We start from the raw sequence: 21,693 nt of genomic DNA on the forward strand, positions 1-21,693 counted from the left end.
CCAACAAAGGAAAACCTGGAGGAGGAATAAAGGAGTATATAGCTCTCTGCATTTCAAAAAACATTAAACCATCTTTTGTCCAGTGTGTGGTCTGTACAGATGAAGATAGCTCAAAAAATAGATTTTTTGCTAAAATAATCATATAACACAACAAGCAAAACCTAGCCGTGTTGCCATTTTGATGCAAAGTTCCCAACTACCCGTCAATTGAATAGACTGTCCTTGTTTGGAACCAAGTCTTTTGTCAAACTTTTCTCCTACCTTTCCTTTTTTTCGGCAGGGGTGTGTAGTTTCCCTACATATTATGTGAAGCAGCATTTAAATTCAGCCCTGAGAACAGGTGCACAAACCATGGGACAGACCTGGAGATTTGTGCTCATTTACTGTATTTCCACCTAATGCAACCTAAATCTGTATGTAAGAAAGCAACTTAATCTAGTGGGACAGTTCTTTCATTAAATAATAAATTATAAACTAGGCCAGATTTTACATGAATCACTACATGATCCAAGTATCACTAGGTCACAAATGATGCCATCTATCACTAGTCCCTTCTTACATAAATTAAAGTCATATCACAAATATCTTGTATGCATTATAGTGAAAATGAACCTACTTCAACAAGGAGAACATTTTAATGTTCACATAGTTAAAAGAAAAAAAGAAAGTAACCTGACAACCCATGGGTGTTAATCTGCCATTTCAAGATTACATGAATTAAATTCAACAATTATGAGAACCAGTCTGACTGCCTACATATTAAACACAAACAGGGAAGCCCTACTTAATAAAATGCTTTCAAAAGAAACAACTGAAAGGCAGATTTGGAGATCAGAGATGTAAACGTGCACTTTGGGCCACTCCCTGATGCATGACAGACGGCAAAAGGAGAGATTATCTTTGATTTTTCCAGGGTGCGCATCAGTGATGTTAAGTGCCTAAACCACAGATAAATGTGCTCAAGGTGTCCAGAGAGGAAAAAACTCACCTTTCATTCATCTGATGATAGGCTAAGCCTAAGGCATATCAGTTTATCAAGGAAAATTTCAGTTTAGGTGAATTGGTAGAATCAGGTTTGCTTTTGAGCTATACAAATATAATAATGGAGTACAGGTCACCTTTGCTGTTCCTTAGAAAGTGGGACTGGACGGCTTGTGTGTTCCTATAATACTGATATGGAGCTCTGGGGCAAATACTTAGGGCAAAATATAGGGGAAAATATGTGTAAATTAAAGGTAAATACAGAGTTAATGTGTGAAGCAGACAAATGTTCCCCTCTCTAACAGGTAAATGCACTTGTGAAGTACACTCTGGTAAATGAGTGACTTGTGCTCCATTGCATTTTGCAGGTGTCTCAATGGGAAAAGTGTTTAGAAGAGAAGTAGTCCACAGAAAGGTTTGTGGATAACAGGAGACAGTGTCAAGATCCCCATCAGATAGTTCATTATGCAGAGATACAGGTGGTTAGCCATGCTATTTATTCGTTTTCTTCCAGAAGCATCAAGAGGCGATCGGGTTTCAACAATAGAATTACTTGAATGTAAGTACTGTCCTCCCTGAAAGCTGGGTCTGGCCATGGACCGTTGTGATAGCACCATATTTGTATGTGCAAACTTTCAAAGCCCTCAACTGTGCCCAGGAGAGTTTCCCGTTATGCTAACATTCCTTCTGCCTTTATGTCTTCACAGCATACATATGAAATGTCATTGATGCAAAATTATAGATAAACCAAGTATTTAGGTAAAACCTAATTCTCAAGCAACCTTCTTGGATGATGAAGAAACTAAAACATGACAAGGGTATAAGTTGGATTTTGTACCTCATAAAGGTCAGCAAGTTCTTTAACTTGCAGTGGTATTCATTAGTGTCCATTTCAAAACTGGCCTTAGGCTTTCTGATCAATACAGAAAAACATGGTATACAACCAGAGAGAACTTATGTCTAAAACTTAATTTAAATAAAGACTTTTCTATGAGTCATCATAAACTTTTAGTGTAGTATTGACAGTTTAAATGTGGGTTAGTCAATCTGAAAATCTGCTGGTTTGTGGTTTTTGGACAAGTGATACATGAGGATACATTCATCTCAACTGTGCAACTCCTTTAGTCTTCCTCAGAGTAGATTATATCAATATTTCAGCTCTGTCATGATTTGAGGGCACAGTTTATGCAATACAGCCTATTATTGTGGATCATGGACTTTTACATTTTGTTAAAGATGGTTGCCAGAAGCACCTTATATGTGACCTATATACATGGCTGAACTAAATTCAATGTACACTGTTCACTCATGATGTACTGTGAAAAGCTCCCTATATCTGATGATGATGATGGTTGAAAGGGTTGTCTGGAGGTTCCCTGTAAAAAGTCTTTCATGTGAGGGATAAGCAGAATAACCCCACCACACTAGTGAAATATTCTTTGTCCAATGTTTCCTATACCACATATGGAGGTACTATTTCCTCCTGTTTGTATTAGTTATTGCTGCCTTGCCACATAAAAAGCCAGGTTATGCTAACAGGGATTCTCCTGTGAGATTTAAAGAGATTTGGGGGTTCTGGCTAGAAAGTACCCTTTCTTTTTCTCCTTGCCATTGTTTTGTCTCTTAGTGCCTCTTCCATTTTATCATTTCTTTTGACCCTTTTTTCTTCCCTCCTCATCTTAAGTTACCCCATTATATATGCAGTCTATGGAAGTTTAGTCTAATATATATATATATATATATACTGTTTGTTTTTTTTGTTATTTTTTATTCTATGTTGATCTTTATGTGTAGCAAATGGTTGTAGTGTTTATTTGGGTGTAATTTTTGATCATGGCAGTATATTTAGTACACTGCCCATACTCTTTGTATGTTAAAGCTTCTAATTCCTTTTTAATTGAGTTGTGCATGTAACATCCTTGTTTCATTACTCAATTAAACCTTGTTTTACAAAAAAAAAAAAGAGGGGGTCAAGCAATGCTCTCTATTTATAAACTCTCAAAAGCAAAGTTGACTAAATTTAAAATATAAAAAAACTAATTCAAAGGAAATGTCTCTGTGTTCTTAAAGATCATTTTCTCTTTCTGATATGACATTTTGCAGGTTAGAAGTGATTCTAAGAAACACTTATTGCTCAACAGGAAGTGTGTTCCAGCATCTCAATTTTCAGAAGACACAATTAATTCCAAGTACTTCTGTTTTAGTGTCTAATACAGTTTAACATAAAATTGTTATCAAACTACATCCTACAATTGGTCCTACTTGATGTACCTGTGTTAGGAGTCTTTCTGGCCATAACTTATCACCTACATTGACCATATTATTTCACGTTTTGAGGAACTGGTCGTTTTCTCCTGGAACTCATGACGCAGGTTTTACCAAGTTGCTCTTCTTCCAGGTTTGCAGAGCTCAACATTTTTAATATCATGATCGTTGGTTCTTTGGGCTGAGCTTTCTTCCCTAAAACATCCTTTTCCTATAGACTACTGGAGATCTTTCCAGTTTTCCCAATGATTGAATTCTCTCCCTCCAGGCCAGGTGTTTAAATGGCTTTGTACTAAGCACTGCCCCCTCAGACAATATATCCATTTCATATAAACTTGAAAACTGAACTCAGGTTAACACTTAGTTAACCACAACAGAATTAATCTTACTCTTGACTTATAGGTTGACCATCAGTAACAGACTTCAGGAACTTGGGTACAATATCCAGTTGGTATAGCGCACTGGAGCTCTAATTTCACATTATGCCAGATTAGTTGGCGCTAAAATCAGTGACCTACATTACTTTTCTTCTACTTTTTTTGTATAGTCAGATTATCTGTATTAAACTGATGTTTCAGAGTGGAAATTATTTTTCCCTATTTGTAGTATATTTTTTGTTAATATTCAACGGACAACCGAAAAGTAAGAGGGTTCCTCTAGAATAAACAAATAGACATACTTCTTTGCTACATAGCATCAAAGTAATGAGACAAAAAGCACAAGATGTTTTTGGCATATACTTTAAAGTCATCAGTACAGAGGAATCGTAGGGATTGTGTTTCGGAAGGTTTTTGGAAGGCTAGATGAAAAGCTTAGTCTAGGCTAGTGTGATGCCCACTAAGAAGAGGCCAGCATCAGACGCTCTCACATTGCTCAGTTAACAAAAGAAATGTCAACAACAAGACAGCCAGGAGTACTAAGGGCAGGAAGTGTGAAACTCATCGTCTGCACCAGGTGAAAACCTGAACAAATTCAAGAGCAAAGATCTCATGACAGAATAAACAAATGTCTGGAAGAGTCACATCATGGATGTTGGGAGTTACACAATTCAATTAATTAATGCAATAAATAAAAGGCAATGCCATGTGAACTGCAATGATGAGTTCTACATACAGATACGTATGATATGGCCCTACAAGTGTTATATTTATCACCCAAACATTTTTGTTTTATACAAGATACATAATTGTTTTATACAATTATGTTTTATACAAGATGAATAAATAAAAAGAATAACCCGGAATAATCAAGACATTTTTATTCATACAGGGTATATAGTATGTTTAATGCAATTTTGCATGCATCCTAACCTGTAAAAGGGGAAAAAACTATGAAAAACTCTATGTAGCTCAGCAAGGATGGTTCTGAAATATGGATTGAAAAGATAAGTTTAAAGTATGAGGGTGTTCTTTAGCATTGCCTAAGAACAAGGGAACTTTTAGCAATCATTTCACATATCTTTTATAATTGGATTATAGTTAACACTGATTTGATTTGCTTATAAGGACCAATGGATTTTTAGTGTTATCTTGCCTGACTTTGTAGTGCCTTATTTATTAAGCTTCTGACTTTGGGTTTGTGTTTTCTACATGTATGTATAAGTGTGTGTATTGGGGGTGAGGGTATGTGTGGCAGTTAAAATTCTCAAGTACATGTTACACTTTGACTTCATAATGATTTCATACAAACCCTTAATCTAAAGCAATATTGTCTCCTGCTAAAGACATTCAGATAATAATTTAAGCAGGTAGACTTACATTACGTTCCTTAGCATTGTGAATATATGTGCAGCATCCTTCTATGCCTTGAGGGCTGGAATTTTAAGGGCAAAGACTAGACTCTCCAGCACATTCCATGTCATAGAAAACCACCTTCGGGGCATAACTGAAAGTTTACGTTTCATGAACACTCTCTTTAAGTCCCTTTAGGAAGGGTTTAGTCTTAGTGACTGAGTAACGTTATATATTAATTATCAGGCAGACATTTCTAATAAAATTATATGCTTGAGATCTGATCAGCAGGCAATATAATGACCCCAAATTTCACAGACTATGAACACGTAATTATTTAGGCCTATTCCCTTTTAGTGAAACTATTGCTAACCTTAATGTGGATGCAAGACCATTTATACTAACGTTCATACATAAGATTTTAACAAATCTTAAATTAGGCTGCTAGATAATCTGCTTGTGCATGGGACTGCAAACAAACTGATATGTTTGTACCACAAGCAAAAATTTCTGGGGTGTTGGATTGGCTGTTCCAATTTTTCCATACCAGCTTTCTCTGTATTGGTTACATGTCTCCTAATCTAAAATAAACCAACAGCAATTGGTCAGCCTGAGATATGTGTTTACAATCAGAAAACCTGAATGCTCAGAATTATTCTTTAGAATTATAAAAAAAAACAACATACATACTCATACTGTACAAGAGTGCTATCTCCTGTGGGGGAACAATAGTGAATGGTTTGTAATATTTAATCCAATCGCTACATCTAAATTGGCCTGTGTCTCCAGATTCATACCCGACTCTAAATGGCAATCATTTGATATCTTTGGATAACTTGACAGTGAACAAGGATAATGAATTAAATAACAGGATTTAAATACACATTCAAGTTTACAAATGTGACAGTGTCTAAAACAGTTATAACATTGCAGTGAAGCGTTATGAACAAATAGACTGCTTGTGAAAAAAGAGAATGAAGATGAAAGGTTTTGAAGCATCTCTCCAGCTGTATCTTGGATTCACAGGCATTTCCCATAACTGGCCAGATAATAAGAAGGAAGCACTTTCAAAGCAGTATCACAATTCACCCATAGACACCCACCCACATGAATAACTCCCACCAAGATTTGCTCTAGCACACTTTAAAGCAAACTTGTCTACACCATCAAGCCTATGATGAAGCAAGTTATTATTGAATAAATGACAGGATGTGGCAAAACATCGTTTGGTCACATTACTATTGTCAGTAAATGCAAAATAAAAGAAAAGTGACGATAAACCCTTTGACTTTTTTTAAAACCGCATGCAAAATCATGGATAACAAAACTGAAAACTTGGTTGACCCTCTAATTTTCCCTGACATGTGGGGTGGTTAAATTGCATAACTGAAGGGCAAGTTGGTTTATCTGAGGATTGGGTGTCCCCATAAGACCCGCAGGGCATGAGGTCTGGTGGTGTCACCCAGACCCTAGGAATAAGGCAACATAAAGATCAATAAAGCAGCATTGCTACCACAGTTCTTAACAAATAATCCCAAACCATCATTACTGCATTATATCAATCTGGTATTAATTTGTACATTTATGTGTTTGAAAATATATTGTACCAAAAGATAGATAGGCAAAGATATGTTGCATTTTATGTTTTTTTTTTTTTTTGCAGTTTTTTTAGTACACTAAATAACTGGCATTAAATGCTAGCTTACTTATTCTGTATAGAAGTGATGCATTCTAAGAGATCAAAGATAAATAATACATCGATATCTTCTAGAATATAGAAATATAGAAATAATGGCAAAAATATAGAAATAATTGTAAAAAGATATATGATGTACTAAAACTAGACTAGCACTTTATTTTATTTGTATTTGAATTGTAACTACATGAAACTAGCTGGACATTTGTTGTGAAAACGCTCCTAGATTTATAGTTTTAACTTTGGATGGTTGGTTCCTTTGAACAGCCAAGTAACAAGAAAAGCACCCACATGGAGGCAGCACAATGTACATAGGGGTATGTTTGCTTTGCCATTTTTCTGGTGCTGTAAGATTGAAGGAAGATGTGGGTGGAGGAAGAGTTGACAAGCACAAATTCCTTTCCTCCCAGCCCCCTGGACACTATTACCCCTTAATCTTCAATTCTTATCCTTCCCTTCTTCTCATCTTTTATAACTGACGTATTAGCAAAATGTATTCACTAGGATTGCAGAAACTGCATTATGCATTTATGAGTTTCTTTAAAAACTGTTAGTTTTTGGCTTGCTTTATTTGATTTCAAGAATTTTTAACTAGTCAAGTTGACAATGCTGCCTTAGAAATCAACATAATAGGGTTTTTTTTACATTCCACAAAGATGCAAATCATTCAGGTTCAGTACACAGCAAAAACAACAAACCTTAAATTGCAGTGGAATTATGGCATTTTCACAGGCTTATTCAGTAAAACGTTGCAAAATGCATTGATTAGGTAAAAAGGACAGCAACTAACCAGATCCAAGTAAAGTAAAAACATTAGTAAAAGATTATTACCAATGTGTTACTTTTGTTTACCTAATTGTTCACATTGCTTCTCATCTGATTTACCCTTCCTTCCCATTACAGCTACAGGTGGTTTAGCCTAATTCTACTGATAAGAACAATTGTTTAACTGCCAGAGAAAGACTTCAAATTGTACATACAAACTCTAAAGCTTATTTACTAAATTAACTTCATGACTTCTGCTTCTATAAAGAGTCAACCACTGTGATATTTACTGTCCTATGTGTTGTAAATAGTACAACCACGTTACTTGATGATCCATGCATGGTAAATCTTGGCTTTTTAGTACTTATAACAATAATAACAGCCAATCATGTAACCAGTAAGAGCAACTCATAATACTTGGAACTTAAAAACTGCAATGCACACAAAATTGACTAGTGAAAGCTACAGCTTGCCTTGACCATTAATGAACAGAAGAGCCTGCCTTACCCTAAATGGAGATTGCAGTTACAACAAACACATTCCAACACATGAACCTAAGTCAATCATTATGACAAAAAGGTAAAAATGTCAAAATTTCCTTAAAAAAATATGTTATATATATTTTATTGCTTTACTCCAAAATTTAGATACAGAGAGCAGTGATTTGTTGATGATGTAACCTCGCCATATATCAGACCTAAAGCAAACAATCTTTTGGTATTTAACACCTCATTATCAATCCTCTACAGTGTGGCTGTTAAATTATTGTTAACAACATCTCCTTTTCCACCTGCTTATAGAACAAATACAATCACCGCCAACAATTGACACACAAATCTTTGGACTGTTTCCATATCAATAAAATGCTACCCATGAAAAGGAATGCGCCATAGTCTTTGTAATCAAACCCGACAAACTCATAAAAAAAGGATAAAGGGACAAATTTTTCTCATATAACAATAGCTACAAAATATTTTAAATATACACTACTTAAAGCTTTGTAATCTAAACACTTTACTTTTTGTCTTGTGACACAATACCGCACAATCTGGGCTATTCAAATAACAGCAGCAGCTGTCCTTTTACTTTTACCGTCAGGAATGTCAAGTCATTCTTTTGCAATATGTAACCAGATACATTAAAGTTACTCTTTCTATGAACTATTTCACATTGGATAAAACATATCAATACATGGCAATGAGTAATACCTTTGTACATACAAGATGTATGGACAGTGCAATGATATTGAATTAAAAATTGCAGTAAATATTATATACATTTTTGTAAATTAAAGGAGTTGCAATGTTTTGAACTTGCAAAAAGAGCCAACAGGCTTACGCACTACTGAAATATTTATAATATATTTGAGTAGGTTATTTATCTTCAGATATTTAGTGCTTGGGAAGAATTTTAGATTATACTTTACCTCGCTGTACTGCGCCTGGGCATTAGTTTCCAGGTACAACATCTTTGCTGTAAGATCAATCAGAGATTGTGTCCTCTCTTCAGACTCCAGAATTTACTGTAAACCCCCCTGAATGTCCCCCAACTATATTCAAGTTGTGTTAAGAAGGCACCAGTGGTAATGAAGTTTCTCTCCCTTCCTCTGTCACATTTATTTAAAAGTCTGTTTATATATATACACCTGTATTCAGGCAAAGAGAGGGCGGAGTGTCTTCCCTTTACCTGCCCAATCTGTCAAAAGTTCCACCTTGGTCCCAGACTTAAAATGGGATCAGCCTCTCCCACCTCATTAGGTAGTTAAAATTCCTTACAACTCTTACAAAAGAAACAGACAATAGAGACTCCAGACATTTACAGGGGGAGAGATGGGCAACCTCACATGCAGATCTGTTCTGGCATTGCAATCCCTTACACTAGCACAACCAATCCAAATAGGTGAAGAGGTGACGTTTTTGTACACGACAAGGATTATAAACTGAAAGGGGTTATAATGCATGTGTACCCATCTTGCTCTGTTACCCCGTCACAGAGTTTAAGGAGAGTTGTGCATTTACGGCACACAAAATAGGGATGCATAAATAGTTTATACAGTACAAAATAAAACCAACAAGCAAAAGAGCAATTACTGTGCAGTTTTATCTTTAGCTTTATGCCAGAAATTATTGCAGTTTTTTCCTACATTGTATATATGTTTGTTTGTTTATTACATTTATTTATTATATTATTACAGTATATATAAAGAATATTTTTGGAAGCCCCTGTCTCATTAACACAGATGGCTTAAAAAAATTTGACCCTATAAAAAATAAAAATAGTACCCACAACTATGTACTATAGTACTCTAGTACTCACAACAGTGAGTCTAACAAATTAAGCATGTCCATGTTGGATCACCACATGCATTTAAAGAATGATGGGTAAGGGTATAACAGAAAAAGTCAAACCCAAAAACTAGAAACCATAGAATCAATGTCTTTTAAAATCTCAGATGATTCCAGGATTAATACAGCAATTATTTGTATATTTTTTTTTAACAGCACTCCAATTATTCCCTCTTCCATTGTCTAACACAGTTATGGCAATGATTCACTGATATTTCAACAGCAGAAGACCTGTGATTCACTTTTTGTTTTATGATGGATGGGCACAGGTGTGGCTTGCTGGATATAAGGATTTTTTTTCCAAGAGCTAGAGCAGAAATAAGCTATCTATCCCTTTCATTACAGCTCCAGAAATTATTGGTCCCTGGAGCAATGAACTAATAAACATACCTTTAGAGGTAAGTCTTGAACACACTTCTGGGTATATAGGCTGTAGCCCTTGCACTCATATATGTCTGCATCTGGTGCATAGTAAATTCCATGAGCATATGATTTCTTTGTTTGTTCACCATCGCAATAAAGCCCTCTTCAAAAAGAAGGTATTTGTATGTCTCATCCCTTCACATATCCTAAAAACTTTAAGATTATTTATTTTAGGAGAGTGGGCCAGGCTAGGCATATCATTTATTTAAATAATTTCTTAGATCAGAACAAAGTCAGCAGCAAATTGTCCAAATGAACTGTATTCCATCAAGTAAAACCTTATCATTCCAGCCATTAACCTTGACTATTAGGTTTTAACCTACAGGAATAAAGGTCATTTGGACCATTTGCTGTGTACCAGATATTACATTTTTTGGAACAAGGAACAAGAAGCTTACGCCTTAGCAATCGTGTTTTCTCCAGCAAGTGCTCATAGGATGTGAGCAGGTTTTACACAAATAATTGTCCAACTGTCCCAATGTCCGAATACATATGCACAATCACTAGTACATAGTAAAATTATAGCCTAAATATGGGGTTCTTTTGGGAACTGTACACATACATTTTTATCACCATTAGTGGTTTTATAAATCATGGCTTATGTGGTAGAGAAAACAAATTAAAACTGGATTTTTAAGTATAAAAGCCATCTGATGACATACAGAAGTTGTCAAACATATCATATCACACCTATTGATTGTCCCGTTACTGTTCCCAGCTGTTTTTATCTTTTACTTACAAACTGGTACTTGACTATGTGGCTGTAGCAAGACAACTGCACAAAGCAAGAAACAACCTCTATGGAGAGGGGAGGGGGAGAGGGACGGAATGGCACCCTGCTGCGCACTCCATCCCTTCCCTTGCATTACGATCGTTTGGCATCCATCGTCCGTAGATCCGCCAGGACGGTCATTTAGACGATGGACCACGGGCCCTGTACACACGCCATATTCTCGTCCGATATCGGCCCATTGGACGTGTGTACGTAGCTTAAGAGTAATGATGTGCATCCACAACAGTGCAAGCATGTAAGTATGAAGTGGTTGCAAAGATTAGTGCTTTGACGTGAAAGACAAAAAAGGTCAAACTGTTTTGTAGAAAAAACAAAACAAAACAATGGCATCTGTTTATGATGAGCTAAGCTTTTGCAAACTATTTGTCATTCATTTGGTGTTTAGATATACTTTAAACTATGAGTATTCCTCAAATCCTAAACCTTAAAATTACTTTTTTTTTTATAAAGTAAGTTGATTAAAATATATAGCAAAACAGTTAAAAGAAATTACATAAGTACATCACTAGGACATGTAAGTGCCTCATGTTTACTGGCCCATTATTCAAGCTCAAAGCTTGTGTTTTTATATAAAATTAATCTCAAAAATCTCTTTTTTTGCCTTGTTGCTGTTGCAAATGTACTGTGCTCAGAATTCACTGTATTATTAAGCTTGGTAAAGCAAGAATAGAAGTATCATGTAGAAATGTGTCATAAGAACTATCTTTCCTGTACCATCCCGATTCTATATTTCATGCACTAAAATCCAAAAAAATGATTGGCTGCTAAGGACAATTAATATTAATATTATTAAACAGGATTTATATAGCGCCAACATATTACGCAGGGCTGTACATTAAATAAAGATTGCAAATGACAGAGTAATACAGACAGTGATACAGGAGGAGAGAACCCTGCCCCGGAGAGCTTACAATCTAGTTATATAAATACTGATACAAATACATAAAAAGCTTATTCTGATTTGGAAATATTTGGGGCTATTCATTGTCTTCACAGACCACTGGTAATGTGGGTGCCACTTGCTAGCTATTCTTCCAGTTGTTAGCTTGTACTAAACTGTGTCTGGAATGTTTGGAGAAGATGCTCTTGGAGGACGTTTTGATATCATTCTTTATTCATAGCAGTGTTCTTGGGCAGAATTGTGAGTGAACCCACTTTCTTGGATGACAAGCAACCCCACACATGAATTGTCTTGTGATGCTTCTCTGTTGGCATGCCGTAGGATTAATGGCATCATTCATCTTTTCCTCCCCAGAATTCATTTTCCAGATGGCCCAAATGGTTAAAAGGAGGATTCATCAGAAAAATCTACCTTTTACCAGTCTTCTGCTGTTCAATTCCTGTACTGCAGAATTTCACCCTGTCCTAGATGCTTTTCTTGAAAAGAATTGGCAAACTTCTTTGTTGCCCTTTTTGACACAAGGCCATTGTCCAAAATTCTTGCATTCACACCCACTTGCTGCCAATGTTGATCAAGCTCTTGCACCGGTGCCAACACAATTCTGTAGCTGACTTCTCAGGAGTAGACAGCTCTGGCAATTGCTGGCCACTCTGACGTTCTGATGTTCTCTTATTCACTGCAGCAATACTTCTCACTCTGAAGTTCTTGATGATCAGATAAATGGTTCTTTCAGGTGCAATTTTCAAAGCAGCAACTTCCTTATATGTGAAGCCATTTTGATGGAAAGCAAGGCTGCACCAGCCTCTTTGGAGGTAGCCATTGGTAACACAAGAAGACAATGATTTTAAGCACATCAGCACCTCTTTTGTAGCAATAAGCCTGTCCTCAAATTTCAATAAGAATGATGAGTAATTTCAGTGTTTGTTCACACCTTAACCCATGCTGATGATATGACTATACTGAAATTAAGTTAGTTATTCATTTTGTGCCAGGGCCAAAAAACTTTAAATAGTTTACTTTGTATATTGAAAAATTACAAAAATTGAATATTTTGCAAACACATTTGTGTTACTGTTAACTTTTGGCAGTGTATGTGTAGCTTCTATATACTGTATTTACTCATAATTTTTTATTTTATTGTGAAGTTACCTTTCTGAAACCATATCCTTGTAAAGATATACAGATGAGCCAAAAGTGTGTCATCTCTGAATGCATGTCACAGTAGCTTTGCCCTCTGACCTTGTCCAAATAGCTGCACATGCTGGCTTTTTTAGATGTAATGCATTACCTTGTACCTAAGGAAAACTGCCTTCGGGCTTATTAGAGAGTTAATCATCTGAATGTTATAGATAACAAGAAGAAAGGTAGAAAGCTAGGTAGTGATAAATATTTCCTGATTAAAATCTATTCAGTATTCTTTACATTGAGGCTACCCATAGACAAGATGGGAACAATCCAACCATTTTCAAAGTAGAAAAATTCCCAAAGCTACAGAATCTTCAACTCTGGTGCTGAATTCTGACTTCCAAGTCAGTTACATTAATGAGGGGGGAAGGGGGGGGGAGGTAGAGACTGACGCCAGCCTACTTGATGTTTCACCCGAAAGCTGTTGGCTGATAGGTGTCCCCCTGCAACCACAAACATGAGACTGTTACTTGATCTGGCTTTTGACAGTCCAAACCACTAACTATAGGAAGAAATAGTATAAGAACAAATTAACAAAAGCAAAAGAAACAGACATTGGTATAAACATCCTAAACGTTGGCTAACATGCTGTATTTCTGTTAGGAAATCTAAATCAATAACATCACATATTTTTCTACCGTGTTGAAAGGCCAGAAATAACAGATCACACAAACTCTGTTTATGGTTTTAACCAATATATTGTTACTGTTGTAAACTGTACACTGGTCACCATACAAGCATATCCAATTAAGGCACAAATAGCAAAGTATAAAAAGGGTAACCAGTTAGAACTTTAAGTCAGCAAATGAATGCTGATTGGTTGAGTTCTCCTTAATGTTTACAACATCCTGTGTGAAATTGGTCTTTTGGTTCCCACTCACCCAAGCCCTAACACTCCCAACTGTGTAGACTGCTAATCCCAGTCCTGGATGTTGGAGAGCTTATCAGGGTAGAAGCTGTCAGGTCCTATGTTCTGCATGTATTTTGAGAGGTGGGAACCTACAGGACTGGCAGAGCCCCCTCATAGGGTAGGAGTGACGTGCCCTGTGCATCCACTGATTGATTGGTATAGGTATTGAACTCTCTGGGTTGCTGCAGATGCTTGCATCACATCCAAACTATGTATGTATTCATGTATCCAAAAAAAAAGGTCTCTGCATATCACGTCCCCCTTAAGCTACGTACACACGGCAGATTTTTATCGCCCGATAATCGGCATGGGCCAATTATCGGGGGAAAATCTTCCGTGTGTACAGTCGGTGTCGTCCATCGGCCGGACGACCGACCTGCCGGATCAACGGACGATGGACGACAGCCGATCGTAATGAAAGGGAAGGGGAGAGGGCGCAGCAGGGTGCCGCTCCGTCGCTCTCCCCCCTCCCCTCTCCATAGAGCATGAACGGTGCTGTATGTACAGCATCGTTCATGCATCTTGCAGCCCCTTGTCGTTGGAAAGGATCGTGAAAGATCCTTTCCAACGACAAAAATTGCAAGTGTGTACGCAGCTTTAGTCTTGTAAAACATTACCATGTCACCAATTGAAAATCCCTTGATTAGATGTTCCATTCAATGAAAACATCAGATAACAGTAAAATCTAATAAATAACAGGGCCTTTTTTGATTAAGACAGAAAAATCAGTTAAACCTTGATTGGGAAAGACCATTTTTTTTAATGAATAAGTGCAGCCAGGAGTAGTGGGACATCAGCTGCTGCACAATTTGTACTTCACTGAAAAACGATGGTAAGTAAATCCTCTATACATATATATATCTTTTGCTTTCAGACTGAAAATGCTTTTCATTGCTATACCTGAACCTTTACAAAGCTAGATTATTGCAAGCGGACTTCACAATTACTTCAAGGCTTAATTTCAGTAGTCTGTGTATATATGTTGATAGAATGGTAGCCTCTGGCTGGTTTCAGGATTACCACAAGTGCTCTAACAAGACAAATGTTAAAAAAAAGAAATAAAAGGAAAATGTTTACAGACAAGGGAGAGAAGAGTGATAAGACAGACTGAAAAGATAAGATAGACCTGAGGGCCCTGTAAGCACAGTGTTAGGGAAAGGGCAGGGAGGAGTTTGCAAGTCTTCAACTACCCTAATTCGGGACCCTAGGAGAAACTCCTGAAAGCACCTTTATCCTCTCAGTTAGGTAGTTTTAGCTGCTATAAGAACATAATGGGGGTAATAAAAAAAACATTAAACACACTTTAGGCCAATACTGACTCACTTAAAATATTGTAACAGTTAATGTTGGCAATGTTTGTTCTTTATGATATCCATTTCATCCAAACAAAAAGTTAAGGTCATAATGTAACTTTTGAATTGGCAAGTAATATGCACCCAACATAATTTATGATAGACTTTTTATAAAAGGTTAAATATTGTTATCATAGAGACTCATTTTTGGGGAGAACAGGATAGGCCTCCTAGCCTGGTGATTGGTTGTTTCCTCCTATTGGTGGGAGGATGTCTCCACAGAGTGGGGCAATCCCAGGTGAGAATGTTTGTCTACCTCACCCAGTCGCTGAGGGTATGGCTCAATGAGGAAGGGCTGAGATATAGGAGATAAATACCTGGGGACAGCCTGAGAGAGTCCAGTCTTGGGCAAATAAGCGGGAGAAACCTTGTGACCTGGCCTTACACTCTGAGACTGTCTGGAGTAGGGTCTACCCTATCTGTAGCTGGTGAGTCTAGGTATCAGCCTTGGGTGCGCTGGCCAATTATCTGTTGAGGAGGTCTAAGATTCAGGTACAGATGAAGTACCCAAGGTGAGGGATTGCTAGGAAGCTCGTCAGAGTATCCCTCCAAGTCATGAGAGGAGCGGCTGTTTGGGCAACATGCACCCTAACATTCTCTCCTATACTAATTTCAATACCTATAAATAAAAGTTCAATAAACCCTTAGAGTGAAGAAATGAGTGAGCCTGAATTGATCAGAACCACACCAGAGGAGAACCCACACCAGAACTTCCTGCAGGATGTGCTACACTTTTATGACCTTTGCAACCAATTTTTACTTTAAGAAAAGTTCAAACCTTTCCCTTCTGTAATGAAGAACCTTCCTGCTAGCAGTGTAGCAGAAGGTAAATTAGTATGCAAACCTTGAATTACATTAGTAGTTCACACAATCTTTTCTGCATACCACAGACAAGTGGTAAGTAAAGTAGTGCAAGTAAAATAGTCTTGTCACTGGGCAAAAAATTATTAAAATTAAGATTACATTGTCTTTAATCAAACCTAGGGTACCCACTTGCTTGCAAGCAATAGGAGAGCAGTTTAATCATTAACAGTATATCTGTGCAATTTATTTACAATTTCTCACACTGTCTACAAAAAAATACAATTTTTTATCATATTATGTAGTGGAATGATTTTACTACATGGTAAAATGTATAGAAGAATTAACTTTAAAACATTATTTTCTTTATTTTCTGCTGGCAGTGTGATAAATGCCTCATCAGAATTGATACCCTAAAGCAGTTTTGTAACTGCTAAGAAATCTGTTTTTAGGTAAACATTCCTAAAAACTGGTTTATCCGGGAGTGGCTTAAAAGAAAGAAGATGCCTGAGGGGGCTTCATAGGGAAACAAAACAAAACAGGTAGCATGAAAAAGGGGAAAATTGCACTTCTCAAGACAGTTTTTTCTTCACTTCTCTACTGCAGTGTAGGTTTTCATGCATTTTATAAATGAACGCACCTGCCATCTTTAATTTTACCATGTACATGTTCAACAACATGTAGTAGATCATACACTGTGTGATCAATATTATAATATGAATCACTCCTTGCAAAGTAAATCAAAAAAAATTTTGGCCATGAGCATATGTTTGGTACACAGTACGCAACATTTCTATTGGCTAGTGGTTAACAAGGGCAAACCCATCCCCAGACATTTATCAGCCAATGGGATTGCTGCTTGCTGTGTACCTTTACAATGGGCTTTTAGTCAAAGTGTACCTTACTAATACGGAGGTTGACAAGGTAAACTATGGTCAATGCTGAGGAAATCAGGTGATACAAACAAATGGAAAGTGATTCCACTCTACTGTTTTGAGGGCACACAAATTGCATTTTTTCTGTATGAGGATTCAATACAGAACAAACAAGGATCCTTTGGATATTCACTTATTACTGACATGCTATGCCTTGTTCTGTACTATGTGTCTGTGGTAATATGGGCATTTTGGTAAAGGTAGGGATTTACCTAATTTAGAGGTTTTAGTAAGGAAAACAGTAAGTCTCACCAATAAATCTCACTCCAAATCACCAAAGATTGGCATAAGAAGCCGTGTCTTAAATCTTACTATGAGGCTGAAGAGAATTGGCTAGGTGTGTTAACATGCCAGAAGGTGAACTGCTACAAAGAAAACTTTTTTCAGGATACTGCTAAGGTACAATAAATAATTCTAAATGATCTTTAACATAACAGCAAAGCTTTACTTTTTAGGTCAACTTTACCTACAAAAATTCCACATTTCTTAGAAACAGCAACTATATGTATGTTTCAGTTATTCATAAATCTTCTTTAAGTCTCATTAGGCAATTGTTTCTGGCTTAGGCACTAAATTAAATTAGGGGGAAGTCAAAGCTGTTCTTTAATACTCTACTGAAACTGGTTTGCAAAATAATATTTAACATGCAAAAAACTTTTAGCAACAATTACATTATTACTCTTTATGGCTGCCTTGCTCATTCAACTAACCCTATTCATGAATCCCCTTACTTGCAACTATTCACTCCTAAATCAGCCCAGCTGAACCTGATCCACCAAGGATCACACTGACCACATATGATTGAGCGGCAAGGCAATAACCAAATATCACAACACCCCCCCCCTGGTTCCGCTAGTCCAGCTTCCTGGTAGCCCACTAACATGTACTCACTGTGCTGGACAGCTGTTCTCGGTCCTCACATAACAAAAATCTTATCAAAATCTCTGAATAAATTGAAACTGCATCAGTAATAAATTTTGGACAGTAAGACAATAGGACACAACATAGACATATTCATTAAATATGTTCTCACATATCTGAAGCATTAACACATTCAGCAGCACACAATCTACGGGCTTCACATGTGTTCACAAAGTAATGTAAGCTGCTAGACCTACAGTTGCACAATTACCATGTGTTTTTATAGAATAAATATTGAATCTGTAAAAATTGTAGTAAGCTGAAAGCATTCAAGTTAACAATAAATGCATTTTACTGAGATACTATTAAAAGATAAAACAAGTTCTTAGTAGTCAATTTCTACGCTGCCATCATTAACCAAACAGCAGAAGAAAAGTGTTGACTGTAAAGTAAAGATTAGGGATGAGGCAAGGTGGAAGAGCTTGGGTTTGGTGGCAGACTATTATATCCTGCTTCTTATTGGCCAGCAATGATTCCTAAGGATTTCCACATTCTCCCTGGAGGCTTTATACTGTCGCTCACAACCCGCATTAGCTAAGCTGGTATTCTGCTGTAAAACTGATTGCTTTGATTCTACTGACAGAAACACTGATGCCAGCATTGTCTAGCTGGAATAGGAGTGGCATTATTGTCTGTTTTTTTTCTGAGACTTTGACTTAAGGGTCTTCATTCAGACAGTCATTTAAAATGCATCATAATTATAGCATATTTATGATTATCAGTCATACAGCATTACAGTTACACATATTCTTTTACAGTTGTGAAAATGTGTATTATACATTATACCTTAGTAACTAAAGTCTTAACCATTTAAAGCTGAACTTCATTCAATACAATTCTGTCTAGCTGCACTACCCCCCCCCCGTTGTCCAATGGGAAAATAATGGTTCTTTGTTTGCATTGTGCCCAGGAGCAGCCAACCATGGTAGTTTTCTACCACAAGTATGAAGGGGGCTTAAGGGAAGGCTAGAACCCCATTTATCTTTATTTTTGTATCTGCTGCAGATTTTCCAACACTTCCTGTGTGGTTAAATGGTTGTCAGCAGAACAGGAAATAAGGGAAAATCTCTCTCAAAGAATCAGCATCTACTCCTTTGATATTGTGGGGTACTGTACTCCCCAATGTCACTCCCATTCATTCCCTATGGCTGCTGGCGCATTTATATAACATGTTCACTGGCATGGGATGCTTTAACAGCTCTGCAACCTCACTGGTAATCTGAACAAAGCCTGAAATTTGCTTTATATACTTTGCTATGTTTGAATGTTTTTTCAGGATGACAGGAGCACAAGAACCTTCATGCCTTTTGTATTTATAATACAGTAGATAAATTATAGGTTCATACTGAAGCGATTGCATTACATTTAGTTTACGTTTAAATACAAAATTTATCTACATGTACAGTAATACTATTTAGGTATTTTCTTTTTGTCAGAATATTTAGTACATATTACAGTAGGGGTGGCCAATAGTAGAAGGGGACGCCTGTCATCTCAGTGCCCCCACAGTCACTAGAATATTCAGAACAGTAAATACCCCCAGGTGATAGAGAAGAGCTCTGCTTGTACGCATTTGAACTGACCATATACCATATTTCCAATGTCCTTTCAGTAAAAAAAAAAAATCATTAGGTGCCTGTACAAGGGTATATGATTACAGCGATTTTGCATGATTACAGAGCTGTGGAACTAAATGTAACTGACCTGCTGTTGGTTTTTATCAAAGTGCATGGGTAAAGTGTTTCCAACCCCCAATAGCAAATCACAAGTTATTACAAACAGGCTCCAATGGTGAACCACTATACTGATAGAGGGAGTTATATTAATTTTCAAATATTATTATATATTATTATTGCGAAGAAGGACTCTGGAGGACCAGGTAACGTAGTATTTATCACTGTTTTTCATTTTTTTTAGCTACCCCAAGTGTGATTTAGGGCTGCCGCTTTGAGAATTTGTTTTTTACACATACTTTGGGTTACCGCTGGGGAGATTAAACATACCACACCACACAACAGTTACAGATCTCTGCAGGACCAGGGGATCTGTGCCCTCCTCAGTATCACCCACCTTGCACTCTTCTGTTGCCAGCACCAACTCTGCTCAGGGATCCCAGTCCCTGATCACTTCCTGGTCTAGGTCATGTGACTCTCTGTCAGCTGCCCCTTTACCTCAGAGGACTAGAGTGTTCCACGTGCTGACAGGGATGTGAACACTACCTAAACTGCCTCTTCTCCAGCACCCCCTCTGGTGGTGGGTTAGGATGTCTGCAGGTCACATGGCTCACATCCATCATATGACCTTCCCTTTATAAGGAAGTGACTGGCAACAGGAAGTTGCCTAAACAAGGAGTTCTTGGCTCTGTTACCAGTTGTTCCTGGCTGTCTCAACCTGGCTTTGACTCCTGACTACTCCTGTTTGCCACATGCCCTGGCCTCTGTCTACTTTGACCATGCTTCTATCTCATGCTCCTGCACCATGCTTTATTCCTGTCTGTCACCAGCCTCTGCGCTCACAGGGGAACAGCCCACAGAGTAAACTCCTCACCTCTAGGGGCTCTGGTGAAGACCGGGTGGTTGCTTAGACTCTGCACGTCTCTGCCAACTGGGCTGGTGACACAGAGGGTCCACCACCCTGCTCTGTGGCACCGTGACCTCCATCAAGAAGGAATTTAACATACTTTCTAATTTCTCTAAGCCAAGGCTTATCTTAAATATCAATTTAAATTGAATCTGCATGCCATCTCTGATTTAGTTTTTATTTGTAGAGGATTCTTGTACAGTTACATATTTTTCTGCAGCTAGTGAATGACGAGGGTGAATGTCCTTACAGATCCCTATTTAAAAGTTTTAAAGGCTGTCTTGGTCCTAGTTGACATTTTGTTTTTATTGTGCTGCAACTTTTCTTCTAATAATTAAATCACAGACATAATGCTCTCCATCTATTGCAGAGGACCAAAGAAACATCTAGTGCACTCCCTGATTACACGGATAGAGAAGAAGCCCTTAGGGCAAGTCAGGGTATTTAAAGCTGTATTTCATGACTGGGTGGACATTTTTCCTCCACACCCTGTAAATTACCATGTTGCAAAGTACTCTTGCAGTGTTTTGTTCTCCTTCAGGTTCACATCATTTCAAAGGCTTTTCCTTTACAGCCTATTCTTTTTTAACACATAGTACAAACTGCAGTTATCTCTTTTGCAACTTTAAAATTAGAAGGGGCCTGTGCCCTGTGTTATTTTACTGCAAAGAGCAATGGAAATGTTCAGTAGCCATTAGTAACCTTATTGTATATATTGTATATAGAGGCAAGTACCTAAGCTTGATCTTACTGCTACTGGAAAAAAATGATGAGGTAGATTGCAAAACCTGGCCAATACTTTCTGGTTTCCTTCTGATAACTCTGCACCAGTTAATACTCCCTGTTCAATCCTTTCCCCCATACTGAGATGTTTATAAGGAACTCTGCAGCCTACTGTATGCCCTAAGGGCAGTCTCTTCAACCCCCTTCCAAAACCCAGGAAAGCAGGAACACCTTTCTAATGGGAGTTTAGCCTGGTAATCCTGCAAATAGTGCACTTCCTATCCTGGGAGGGCTACACTCACTTACTCCTTCCTATCCTGGGAGGGCTACACTCACTTACTCCTTCCTATCCTGGGAGGGCTACACTCACTTACTCCTTCCTATCCT

The 21,693-nt window shown here is 37.4% G+C and overlaps 1 protein-coding gene across 7 annotated transcripts in view; it reads right to left on the reverse strand.

The window, feature by feature from the left end:
- TP63 (tumor protein p63) overlaps positions 1–21,693 on the reverse strand; it is a 65,698-nt gene that overhangs the window by 31,904 nt on the left and 12,101 nt on the right. For 3 of the 7 annotated variants that reach the window (XM_072408245.1, XM_072408244.1, XM_072408248.1), the window contains exon 1: positions 8,864–9,032. The exons of the other annotated variants lie outside the window; for them this stretch is intronic. In XM_072408245.1, the coding sequence (XP_072264346.1) occupies positions 8,864–8,905 (42 nt within the window). In that variant the 5' untranslated portion in view covers positions 8,906–9,032. Of the gene's footprint in view, positions 1–8,863; positions 9,033–21,693 lie in introns of those variants that run through there. 7 annotated transcript variants of the gene reach the window in all.

This window comes from Pyxicephalus adspersus, chromosome 4 (genome assembly GCF_032062135.1).
Source record: "Pyxicephalus adspersus chromosome 4, UCB_Pads_2.0, whole genome shotgun sequence".
NCBI classification, from domain to species: Eukaryota; Metazoa; Chordata; class Amphibia; order Anura; family Pyxicephalidae; genus Pyxicephalus; species Pyxicephalus adspersus.